Source organism: Lycium barbarum, chromosome 3, assembly GCF_019175385.1.
Source record: "Lycium barbarum isolate Lr01 chromosome 3, ASM1917538v2, whole genome shotgun sequence".
Classification (NCBI taxonomy): domain Eukaryota; kingdom Viridiplantae; phylum Streptophyta; class Magnoliopsida; order Solanales; family Solanaceae; genus Lycium; species Lycium barbarum.
In genome coordinates, this window is record NC_083339.1 from 117540467 (window position 1) to 117554490 (window position 14024).

The 14024-nt window shown below is 34.6% G+C and overlaps 1 protein-coding gene across 1 annotated transcript; it reads left to right on the forward strand.

Moving 5' to 3' along the window:
• Positions 1–7072: 7072 nt before the first annotated feature.
• LOC132634049 (uncharacterized) lies at positions 7073–8122 on the forward strand. Its single transcript, XM_060350366.1, has one exon. The coding sequence runs from the start codon at positions 7101–7103 to the stop codon at positions 7737–7739; it is 639 nt and encodes a 212-aa protein (XP_060206349.1). The 5' UTR covers positions 7073–7100; the 3' UTR covers positions 7740–8122.
• The last annotated feature ends 5902 nt before the right edge of the window (positions 8123–14024 follow it).

The following is a 14024-nucleotide window of genomic DNA, read 5'->3' on the forward strand; positions in this document are numbered from 1 at the left end:
ATTCCGAGGACAAACCGCTCTGATACCACTTTTGTCACGACCCAGCCCCGTGGGTCGCGACTAGCACCCTACCTGGGTACCCAGACCAAATCGCATATTCATTTCCGAATCCAAACTTATTTCAGAATTTTCAAAAGTTAAATCACACATAATTTATATCGAAATATATGTCTTAAGCGGTCATATCAAATCAAACTCAAACAAAGCGGCGGAATAGACATCGCCGGTCAAAATACAAATATATACAGAAGGGCCATTTGGGGCCATCATATCAAACGGACCGCTTTAAGACCCGAAAGCAAAATCAGACAACACACACATAGGACCCTCGCCCCACAAAGATGACTACAGGCCTCTACGAATTCAAAACATAACATATGGCGAGACAGGGCCCCGCCGTACCCAAACTGTCAAATATACAAAGTATATACAGAGTAGAGGAGTCTATACCAAGAGTGGACTCCGGATCAAACAAGAGTACTCCGGAAAGCAAGAAGTGAAGCCTACTGCGGAGGATCACCGATGTCTGCACCTGCGGGCATAAAACGCAGCCCCCGGAGAGAGGGGGTCAGTACGAAATATGTACTGAGTATGTAAAGCACGGAGTACAGAATTATGGATCAAAACCGAAAGCAAATCAGATGTCAAAGTGGGGGCACAAACTGGTATGTCAAAATCTGTATCGAAATCATATACATATATTTTATGCAAATAAAATCATGCAAACGCTTAAGAACGTGGTCGCCACTCCGACGCTGGCGCCACACACAGCATAACACCAGAAGGTTTCAAATCTCCGTACATCCCCGAACATAATCATAATCATCGGTGAGCGTATCGCGTCCCGAGCCATATCACAGCATAACTCCAAACGGAACCGGGCCCTATGGCGAAGCCTCGGGAACCGTAACACAGCATACGGCCGAATTTATCATACAGCGCACGAATCAAAACCGGCCCGGGAACCGGTGAACGAAGTCATAAAAAGGCACGAGCGGAGTCGTGAGCAAACAAATGCAAATCGTATTTCAAAATAGTGTTTCAAAACAAAGTAAACTCATAAATCATATCATATTACAAAATAGTCGAATACTTAGTCGACATAAGGTTTCCTTTCACGAAAACGTTTCCAAAATGGTGCCGAGAGTTCAAAACATAAGTTGGCGTATCGAATTGCTCAAAACGTGTCCCGTAAAAGGACGTTCCAAAGACCATAAGTAGTACTTTCAACTTTATTCTCAAAGATGGCCCGAAGGGCAAATCAGGCATTTTGGGGTAGCGGACCCACCTCGAGTCGAAGTGAGGTGGCGAACATATTTTTACGAGCAGTTATATGCCAAGGGTCATACATAATCATTTCTAGGTTACCCGACCACATTTCGATAGGTTTCGGACGAATAGTGGCATTCTAGCCAAAGGGGAGCCTTTAGGCTTCAATCGAATTGAATGAATAGTAACTTTTCTGTGGATCGGGTTTTGAGGAGCAGAAATGCTCCGGAGGATCTCATATTCTACCAGTACACTAGGATATGCCAAATGAAAGAGTGGGAAGCTTTACATACCTCACAGACGTCGTAAGTCCTTCCAAACGTCCCGTCCCGTTTCGTCAAAAATCTGTAAATGGTCAAAGTTACCAATTGAGATTCTTAGGCTCAAAAATGCCTTTAACTCCATATTTGCCTACCGAAATTTCGGCAGCATTTCCCCTATAAATCTAACATCCCCGAGGCGTAGCTCGGCTCAAATTAGCCAACCACAACAGCCCACACATCAACCAAACAATGTAAACAACAATCAATTCACTCTAGCTTCAAAGTCCTACATGATTTCTTAAGTTGGCAACTTTCCATTCAAACTTTCAAAATCCCAATTCTATATTCACATAATTGTATTCATTTACCCATCCAACACTAGTCAAACACATTCCAAATTCAATCTAAGCCATACACGAAATTGCACCAAAATCAATTAATTTCCATAGTTCTTCAAAATATCAAAATTTTTCGACGAACATTCTAACTAACGTCGTTTCATTCCGAATTCATCAATATCATTATAAAGTCATATCTAAAGTCTCTAGCACCCAAAATATACATTGATATACATAAAGATACCAAGGATATACACTTTCCGATAACATCCGAATTCGTTTTCCACCGCCAATTTAATTCAACAATCAATCATTTACGATATAAGGATCACAACAACACATTATGCCAACTTAAACAAGATCAATTCAAATCATTTCTTTCTTCCATAACTCACGGCCAAACACACTACACACACACACCCACGACTTTCTATTTACGTTAAAATTACGGGATCTCCATCTACTTCCAATGCTTAACACATTCACCTCAATTCTATAACATAAAAGGGTAAGAATTCTCACCTTTTCTTGAAAACCCGACTTGTCGAAAACGTCGTCCTCGTGCCAAGCTAATTATACCACGTCGGAGAGCGTCTTGAGTACTTCACAAACATGTAGAAACTAGAATTTTGAATCACCACACAAGCTTGGAATTTTTCTTTCTTTCTCTTCTCTATTCGGCCGAACCCTTATGTTCTTGGTGTTCTTGGATTGCTTTCTAATTAAATGAAATTTCCTAAGGGATTGTGGATATATATCCTATAATAGTCATGTGCTTAGCACATGACATTAAGTTGGTGGGTTGGGCTTGGCAAGGGGCCGGCCACTCCTCAACACTTGGGCCTCAATTTGTTGCTCAATTTCTCTTGGCCCACTACATTAAAATCCCCGTTTTGTAATTCCCGAAACTAATTTCTGAAATTCCAAATTTATCCTCGGCCCTCCCCGAGGTCTTAGCATTAAGGATTCCATAACCAACATAGTCATATTCTCAAAAATTAATTTATGTCCTTCTAACACCCGAGTCATAATTATTTCTCGATTTCCAATTGTACGAAAACACGGGGCCTAACAACCAAATTAAAGGACATTTTAATTCATTCTACGTATCTTTAGTTTAAGATCATAAGATTGAAAAATCTTCATTACTTTCTTAAATTTCGTGTCAAGTTAAAACCAAACACACAAAGACGTGGAGGGAGTAATTGATATTGACATGAAATAATATCATATGTTTTGGTGCATAACAAAACGTTATACTTCAATAATTCAACTTAGTTAAAATGGGGCAGTGAAATTGAGATAGAAGCTATCTAGTGCCGATTAAATATTAGTACTCCAGGTTACAAGGAGCTCAAAAATCCTTGGTAAATGGCGGTAATAATGAGATTAAAGATGGTTTGATGATGTAACTCTTTTTTTTTTTTTTTTTTACCATTATCAATGACGTAGGAGTTGAACTCATTAGCTAGGAAAGAAGGAATAATCATGTGAATATATGCTGGAGGAGTAAGATAAAACAATATAATCGCAAGTAGTATCAAGTTGACAGAAGAAAGAAAATGCTGACAACTAAAATGAGCTATGAATCAGCGATTTGGCGCTTGTTGAAAAGAAGAATATAAAAATGAGAAAAAGGACTAAAGACAGTTTTTAACATAATAAGATGGTAGCTCAGTCAGAGAGTTCACGAGTTCACTGTTCTCACCTTTAAGAACCAAGTCCCTGCGTGAGGAGATTCTTTTTGTATAGTATATCAACATTCAACAGTGTATATATAAATACGTAGGTAAGTACGTATATATACGGGCTCATAGATGATATTCTCTCAACTTATTGTCTTGAAGTTTTAACTATACAATATTGATATAAAAACAAATTGGCATAATACCTCGCGACCCTCTTGAATATGACACCGTTATTTAGGGCACACATAATGACATAAATGAAATTTAGTCTTAATATCGCTCTCTGAACTTCACGGTTTGATAGCCTTCATCATGATCTGAAGTTCTGAACGTTGACATGTCAAGAAGCGTGGATACTCTCTAATTATCTGCATGGATACTTTAATTTCTTTTTTCGGGTTAAATATGTAATAAAACTAAGGTGATACTCTATTATGATTACCCAAACAGCTTCACTTGACGACAACACTCATTAAATTGGTTGCCCGTCCGTGATTCTTTAATTTCGTCTTGTCATATACTACTGGTGCTACTTTGCAAAACTAACAAAAGCCGACATCTCCTAAGTTTTTTTCAGACTTGTATATTAAAAACAAAAATGGGTGAACTTCTAAAATTCAACACCACTACCACCCCACCCCCCCAGCCAAAAAAAAAAAAAAAACAACAACAACATCCCATCACGAGAAGAGGGGGTGGGTGGTTTCTATCAATCAGCATTATATAAGAATATAGCTGTTGAGTCACGGGGATCAACGTTATATGGCTTTTGGATCCATTGTTAATTTGAAGAAGATTATTTGCTCATCTAGAAGCATTTTCAATCTTTAGATATAAGTTTTTGATACTTGCAACTCATGTTAAAATATTCCTTTAGGGAAATGTTATTCCACAAATTGATTCTCGGGTATCTAATATATTCATATTTGATAAGGTTAAGTTAAAAAAAAAGGCTGTAGGACTAGCGCAAACAATATATGTTGAATCAGTCTAATTAGTACGTATCTATTTCCTTTCCTGACGGTAATAGTTGATTGCTTATCTTAAGAGAGTAGAACCGTATACACTTAAAATATAGAGAATTTCTTAACTATCATGTAGTTTAACTAGTTGTAGTAGGTTAATTACATTTCTAGGTTATTAATACACCATAATGCTCACACGTCGTGAATCGTGATGATATGAAAATTCACATTACTGTTAGTGTTAAGTTCAAATATCAATTTGTTTCTTATAGCACAATACCAAAATAAGGGGTATGAGATAAAAAATGCATGGGCCAAATGATACCAGAAAATGGAACGCCCACTAAGAACTCAGGGACCAGGAGAGCCCACACTTGAGCTCATATCTTCTTCTTTTTTCTCTGTTTTTTGGTAATGAGATCATATCTTGTTGCCAAGAAAGCTATTTGGCCCTTCCCATATACGGTAAAATTGAAAGACTAAAGCTAAATAAATTCTGTTATTCAGAAGTTCAATAATATTTTGACTAGCTCTATAAATCTATGTCATCATTTTGAAAATACAGTTAAATAATTAATTTACACTGTAGAGCTATTCATATTTATAAATAGGTCGATTTATATAGACCTCCCCGCTCTTTCTTTGGGGTTGAAACTTCTCATCACTAATTCCAAATAATAAAGTTTCAACTGCTATTCCCTCCGTTCCGTTTTTCTATATGATACTATTTCTTTTTCTTTTTTACTTAACTAGTATATTTTGAGAATTCTTTAATTTTAAATTATTTTTTTTTCTCTTGGCAACTTAACTTTAAATTGTTAATTTTACCCTCAAGAGCATGATTTATATAGCCATAAAATTCATGTCATAATTAAGACTACAAGTTTTAGAAATACTTTTAACATCTAGCAAAAGTGTTTTGTTTTAAAAGATAGATCTTAGGCCAATCAAACACCGTACATATACAATTACAACGTAATGAATATTATTTGATTGTGCGGAAGTCTAGTTAGTAATAATTAGATAAATACTAGTGGATACACCACTAATTGGTGGTTATTTTCTTCAAATAGCGGCACCTGCAAGTAGTTACAGTTGTATAAATTTATGTCTTGGGTGGATGGATAGAAGATAATAGCGGCTAAATCATGATTACTTATTGCTTTATTAGCAAAGTCTAGTAATATCCTAATGATCCATGATCACTGGGTTTACCAAAGACTTTTAAACCAATAAAAAAGCAAGCCATGTTTGAACTGCAACTGCGACCTTAATGGAATAGATCAAAGATCGTTTTATGTATTGGTCGTTTGATTTATTGCATTGACAGCAAAAATAATCTAAACGTAAAGTTTTGCATAAGTATACAATTTCTAGTCTGTCGATTGTATAAGCAATAATAATCATCGTACAACTTAATATAATGTCTGTTTGGCCTTATCAAACTCTACATAGCTAATAGCTGCTTAAGTTCTGCGGAAACTTATGTATTGGTTATTTTATGAAAGATAAAATTTGAAAGAAAAGTTAATATATCGCAATATATCAATAGAAATTGTATTTTTGTCGAGGTTGTGATAGAAGAAACTTAAATTGTGGCACTTTCAGAGGGGTAATCAAACTAGTTTGTCACAATTCTAGAAGAGAAAGTGTAGCTAACATGTTAGAATCATGTTTGTCGACCGTGAAAATTAAAATTGTTTTAAACTGAGCATCAAAGATTGTATTTCTGAATTGTTGATCAACATGACAATCATGCCTACTTGACAAAGCCTTATTCGTTCAATCTCTTCGTAAACATAATTGAAGGCAAAAATCTATGTTATTGCTGATCACCACATAAAATAATTCTTAAATTTCTTATTCTTGCCTAACTAATCCATGCACAAAATAATCCTTTAGTCTTGTAACTATGCAGAACAGTTTCTTATAGTAAATTTATTTCTAATTGTATATATAATATTGTCATTATTTGTAAAATGAACCGGTAATAAAATAGTGTCGCATTAAATAGAACACAAAATATACCTGACACATATGACATGAAGCTTTTTTTACGAAACAGTGTCAGATTGATAATTTTATCCATAAATATCTCCGCCTCTGTTGCTCGTAAAACAAAGAAAAGAAATTGACGGACCCAGTTAGGACACATATTACCCAATTGACATGACAAGTTTTCCATAATAGAGTTACAAGTCGTCGCACCCTATGTAGAAGAAGTTGACTGATTCCCGTGGCTGTTTACTTTCAACTGCAAACTAGTACTCCTATCAGAAGCTTCTATATATGCGGTTGACCCTCTTAAATTCAAAATTTCACCCAAACTCCACTTTCCCAAGTACTTAATAGCTAACTCATACTCTTTTTACCAAGAAATACACTTATGTCAACGCGCTTTGAATTTAAGAAGCCCTTGTAGCTAGGTAACGATAAGCATCATAATTGTCTTACCAATCTTCACTACTCTTACTAGTACTTTTTCTACTAGTATATATATACCAGGAGATTTTTTATTTTTCATTTTTTTACATGTGTGCCTTCATATACTAAAATCAAATTTTGACTAGAAAATAAATGGCAGCAGAAGGGGAACAACAACTTCAGACTAATGGTCACGCAAAGCCTGCCGAAGAGTCACCAAATTCCATACAATCCAAAGAGTTGCGCAGGAAAAAACGCAAGAAATTTTTGGTATATGTTGCACTCTTTACTCCGTTTCAAATTGCAGTGATTCTCTTCTTTTCATTATACATAATGAAAGTCAGAACTCCGAAATTTCGCGTGCGGACCGCTACCTTTGATCCTGTGGAGTACAAAAATGCAGAAAACGCTTCATTCGACATCAGAATGAACGTCGAATTGGGTGTTAAAAATACTAATTTTGGACCTTACAAGTACAGAAACAGCACTGTTTATTTTTACTATAATGATGTGAGTATTGGAGAGGCCTTTGTTTCTCAGGGCAAAGCTGGTTTTAAGTCTACAAAGAAATGTAATTTGCTTGTGAATCTTTCGTCCAAGGATGTGTTACCTAAGGACTCGCAGTTAAGGAATGATCTGAGTTCTGGAACGTTAATTTTTACCAGCAAGTCAAAATTGGAAGGGAAAGTAGAGCTGATTTTTGTCATCAAGAAAAAGAAATCTACGGAGATGAATTGCATCATCACTATTGGATTGGCTGATAAAGTGGTTCAGGATATAGACTGCGACTAGCAAATTATTTCAATTACCAACTAGAATAATTTTCTTGTAATGTTTACTAACTAGTACCAAATTTTAAATCTGATACATCAATTGATTTCTTTGTTTGTGGAGTTAAACCAGCACTACTCGCTTTTTATTTATTTTTACGGCTATTTGGAGGCCATATCGAAATAATATTTAGTTTAATAAATGAAAATTCCATTTGTTCAGTAATAAGCATATGACGCTAAATTTTGTAGGGAAGAAGCTTAAGCTGTTGTTTTTAATTAATTAGAGGACTAACTAGCATTATTGGACACAGTAACAAATATTTCAATTAAGTCGTATGAATGTCACCCCTGAAAAACATGACGTGTGATAGTATAGCACTCACAATATTGATCATGTATTTGTAGTAGTAAGTAATAGTAGGCCAAAGGTGGACACACACATCATACATTCCCGATAACATATACTTGGAGAAGCGAGTATATTAAAACAGAAAATCAACATGCAATTATACAAAACTATAAGAAGAAAGAAATATTCCTACTACATTCAAAATCGAAAATAACACTAATACTGTAATACACAGCCGATGCTTATAATTTACTGGTATAGATTAAAAAAAAAAAAATCACGCACTAGGGAGCAAAGTAAGTCAAGAAACCAAAGGAGGAGCCCCTGATAGTATCTGTACGTAAAGCAATTTAATTTGAATACTGGAAAATTAACAGGTTTTACCTAATTTTCATTTACTAAAACTGCAAGTCAAGATAAGAGCATGCAAACTAATAAAAGAAAAAAAATACTATAATTTAAACAAAGAGAACATGCCAAGAGTTTTAACGTAGTATATGAGTCTTTCACACAATAGGTGTAGGCTCGGCGCTTTATCTTCTTTGGCTCCAATGCATGCTTGATCCATACCGTGAGGGCGCACTCCTAAATGAAATAAATCCCACATGCTCTCCAAACTTGATCTTTCCAGACTCAACGCAGCAGAACAACTTCCATAATCAGATTTTCTAATTTGAAGGCTATCAAGTTTGACAGGTCCAAATTTCTTGAGTGCCTGAATCAATTCCACAGCTTTTAACTTCTTCGGTAGGCCTCTAACACAGACAACCTTTTCCTTAGGACCAACAACAATGATTGGTCCAGTACAAGGACATGATTCAGTATCGCTTGGTGCAACCCGGACAACCTTTTTGGCTGGTATTGCACTAGGAGAAGTGCTTGTCGTCTTAGCTAACACGGTTGCATATGAAAACTTCGGTGCTTCTTGAGTAATAACGATTGATTTCTCATTTTCGGGTTCTATACGAGGAAGCTTCGATACCATGCAGGAAAATCATCGTTAATATTATTCTCAAACAACTTATCAAAATCTACATGACATGATTTCCCCTCTTCGGTCTTTATAGAGGGAAGATTTGATTTCAATGTAGGAAAATCTTCCCCACCACTAGTTTTAGGCTTATCAAAATCTTCGCAGGATTTCTCCTCTTCGGACTCTATAGAAGAAAGATTTGATTCCAAAGGAAGAAAATCATTACTATTGTTATTAGACATATCAAGATATTCAGATGATTTCTTACTAGAATCCATGAGAGTCTATAGCTAGAAATTCTCGATGATGGAAAGCCGATAATAGTATACGATAGTGCGTAGTGATATTTAATAATATTATAGAGTTGTCACAGGTAGCTCCTATTTGGTTTCCTTACTTGAGACAATTTAGGTTATTTATTGATGGGCCAAAATATTTCCCAATTATGTTTGGTTTGAGAAACTCCGTATTCTGGATATCAACAAGAGAGCGCGTTTTTTATGGTTGTTATTTATCAAATTTTGTGTTAATTGGGTTTCTCCAAATAATTATGAAAATAAAAAAGATTTTCGATCCTTTCCTCTATCCCTTTTAATTTTTACCTTCCTTATCTTACACAATTTGGATTTCCAGTTGTTAGGCATAAAGAATTTATTAATTATAGTCGGTTTCAAGAGCTACGTGTCATTGAACCATCCGTTAAAGTTCAAAGCTTATTCATTTGTGTTCTTGATGACATGACATCAACATTATAGATAAGGGCTTCCATGGTAAGTTCCGAAATTACAACAGAAAATTACGAAATATCAATTCCCAAAAGAAGTTGTTTCATACTCCCTCCGGAGCAAAAGAGTGTCCACTTTGTCATTTACACATCCTTTAAAAAAACACTAACTTTTAAAAAAAATGTAATTTGATTAGACTACCTTAATTAAATAGGTATTGAGATTTGATCACACGACACTTAATATGGAAATCTGAAAAAATAAAATTAATCCTTTCTTGATTTGATAAGTGGACTCTCTTTTTGACCCAAGAAAAAAAGGCTAAGTGTACACTTTTTTTTATCCAGAGGGAGTAATAAATAAAAAACCCCAGCTTAATTACTTAGGTTGAGAAAGGATTCGTTGCTCCCTCCTTTCATGTGTCCATGTTTGACTTGGTCCACCCCTTAAGAAGTAATAAATAAACGGAAAATGGCCTAAAATACTACTCCCTCCGTTCTAAAAAGATTGGTACTTTTTGTTTTTCGAGAGTCAAAACTTCCTAATTTTGATCGTATGTTTGAACATAAAATCTTTAAAATTTTCGAAATAAAATTTACATATTTGGAAATTACGTAAAAGGTACTATAAGTCACCATAATTAATAATTTAAAATATTTAAAAGACATGAAAAACTACGATCAAAGAACAACTCGCTTGACTTTCGAAAAGCGAAAAATGCCAATTTTTTTTGGGATGGAGGGAGTATAATAATACCCTCAATCCACTTTTCGGGCCAAAAATCCCCGCCGTCAACCTTTTGGCTCTAAAATACCCTTAGTTTTAACGGCCTCCTCTAAAGTTGAAACTAATGAATTCATTTATCACGTGACACGATTTTATTGGCTAATTTTATAATCATCCTAATTAATTAATAAAATTCCAAACCAAACCCGGATCCATCTAAGAGCCCCAATTCTCATGGATTCACAACAGACCAATTTGGGTGTTTGTCAATCTTTTTCAGAAGCTCCAATGGTGATTATAATTTTCCTTTAAATACACCCCCTAAATTAGTAAGTAAATCTAAACCTAAGTACAACAAATGATTTACCAAACGATTTTAACAATGGGTAACCTACAAACTTTAGTTCTCAGATTTTGAATTGAGATCTGAAATCCTTCAACTTCAAAATGGAGTTTCAATAGAATCATTCAACTTTTTCGTCCATCTTAATCACCAAATCAACAATTAAATCAAATTAGGTCAAACCCAAATGACCTCAAAGAGGGTTATACTCAAAGATTCAGCAAATAACAACTTTAAACAGAACCCCAAACAGACTTGAAATCCTTGGAACTACCAAATCAGTAGATAAAATTGATTTAGTATGTGCGACTTTGAGCTTAAATCTGATTGGTGTTGTATTTGAAACTTAGAACTCATTGTAAATCAGCTAAATATTGATAAGGAAAAAAAATGATTTTAAAATCTGTTGAACACCATTGAAGCTCAAATGAAACTCTAATGAAGATTTTGAATTTTCGATGCATAATTTATTGCTTATTTTGAAGTGGATAACTCAAATTATTGTTCTTAGCATCGTTGTGAAGTTGTATTTTAATTTTGAAGTGCTCTAAAGCTAGATTACGGTGGCTTGGATCAATTTTGAAGTTGAGTTCAATGCAAACTCACAACTAGCTTTTAAGGTTAGTTATTTCAATATTTTTTACATGCTATTATAGTGAAACCCTTTATCATTTTTTGATTTACCAAATGTTGGCCCTATCATGCACTAAGTAGGCGTTTGGCAATCAGATATGAAATCATGATTTCATATTTTGATTTCAAATCAACGTTTGTTTATGCAATTCGCATAAAATTTCAATTCCAACTTCATATCATGATTTTGAATCCCAAATTCTCCAAAAAAGTGTGATTTGGGATTCCAAATAGGGCTATTCAAAACCGAACCGTAACCGATAACCCAACCGCGAATATGTTTATTGGCTTTTGGTATTGGGATATCAGATTAACAGTTGGTGCACGGATTGAAATTTATAATTAACGGCTGAAAGGTGCGGGGTACGAATTACTCAATTTCCTTATTGAATAAACTGTTAACTCGTGAAGAATGATTAAATTTGTATTTATATCCTTTATATAAACAAGTCGTTTAGAAAGTTAGAAACCTAAAATGTTAACTTTAAAGAGTTAAGAAGCTGCAACAGGTGGACTTTCAAGGATTTTGGATAAGTATGTATAGATGAAAATTGAACATATCTGTTTTATACCCAAAAATTGGGCTGTAACTTATGACCAAAGAAGTGCAAATCAACTTTGTAATACAATTTGAGGCTCGTTAAAAAATAGATATAGCATGCAAATTTTGTTTTTCTACATCCTGCCAAAGTTTATGAGCTATTGAGAGGTTCTCAACATGTTTAAGATCTCTAGCTCTTGGCTCTTGGTAAGGGAACTTATAGTGCGATAAAAAGCAACAGTTTGCCATTCTCTGCTGAATTTGAAAGACTTGCACTTTATTCCCTCTTTCTATGTCCCAATAATTTCCACAATATTTGCATCCTGAGATCGTCTTTTTTTTATTTTTTTATTTGAATTTCCATTTGCAAGGTATATAAACTTTGCTGTTAGTTGGTCTCACAATGACAATCCTTTCTGGTTCTTTTTTCTCTCTTGCAATTGTTCTTCCCATTCTTATCTGTTGATATTTCTACCATATAGCTAGGTTAAATAATCGAAGGCCTTTTCTTAATTGACTTTGTTGATTAACCGATAAGCCAACCAATAACCGACCTATAACTATTAAATTCAAACCGAACCAACCGTTATCTTACTGGTTGGTTAGCAGATTGGTATATTTAAAAACTGATAAGCCGAACCGTTAAGCGCTAATATCCAACCGAACCGCCCGATAATCACCCCTAAGTCCAAATCATGATTTCAAATTTTTAAATATAAAACTTGATCCATAAGTTTGTATTTTGTAAAAAATGATCCATAAGCTGGTAGATATATTTACCAATCATTTATATCAAATATTAGAAGATCTGCAAGTTGGTAGTATATTAAGAGATTGTCCATACCCTGTGGGAGGATTATATTAAAGATTAGTTACACACTTACACTACAACTCATGTTCAATTTTTCTTTTTATTGAACTAAAGTTTGATCAATTGATATTGTATTTCTCTAGAAAGGCCTTCTAATAGCTTATTAATTTTGTTATAAAACATAATTTGCTCATTTGTATAAGAATTGAGAAAGTTTTGATAGTTTTCACAACTTTGGAGTTTTTATGTCTATGCGAAAAAATACAACTTAAGAAATCCAAATTACATGTCCAAACAAAACTTCAACTTCAATCATCATGATTTCAAATCATATCCAAATGGCTCCTAAATGTCCAATTATAGGCGTGCGGAAGGTGTTAGAATCCGATATAGGTAGAGGGTAATGATTGTTATTTCCTCATATGATATTGGACAATTCTCATCTTATAAGCTAATTTTGGATGTTGAGTTATACCCAAAAACCATTAACATTCTTTTTTCCCTCTCTGTTCCAAGGCAATCTATACATCGCTTGAAACTGCCCAAATTCTATGTATATTCTTTTGTTCGTTCTGTGATCAACTGCACTTTTGTAGTGTTTAAAAAGAAAATGTTTGCTAGCATAATCAAGTAATTAACTTCCTGTTTCCTTTTTCTTTTTCTGACCTGTCGATCTCATCACGAATTAGTTGAAACAGATTAATCAACACGAGTCTCACTTAGCGTAAGAGTTGCTCTTTGCATCCATTGAATCAAGTACAACATTGGCCGGTTGCCTTTAATAGCCATCATTCGTGATGTCACTTATTGAGAGAACTGTTTTTAACATAATCAACACATTGAACTAGTTCTATTAACTCTGCTTAATGATGAGAACGAGAAAGAGGAGACACGAGACAAACAAGGAGACAACTCAACAATCTATTGTCCTTAAACCTAGGAACGGTGTCGAGACTTTGTTTCCTTGTATGTCCTCATGCATGGTATCTTCCTTCTATTTTATTCTTACTCTAATTATTATTGTTTGTGTTTCCTAGGATCTTGATTGCACATTAATTCATTTGTACCTAAATAACTCTCACCTTGATTTTTGTCTCTTCCATCATTCATTTAGCCAAATAGTCCAATTTTGTTGTAGTGTAATAAAATGAACATTCGAAGTTGCCTCCGTAACGTCCAATTGTCTCATTAACGCTACGAATG

Coding starts and splice junctions, on each gene's coding strand:
- LOC132634049 (XM_060350366.1), top strand. CDS start 7,101: ATGGCAGCAGAAGGGGAACAACAACTTCAGACTAATGGTCACGCAAAG.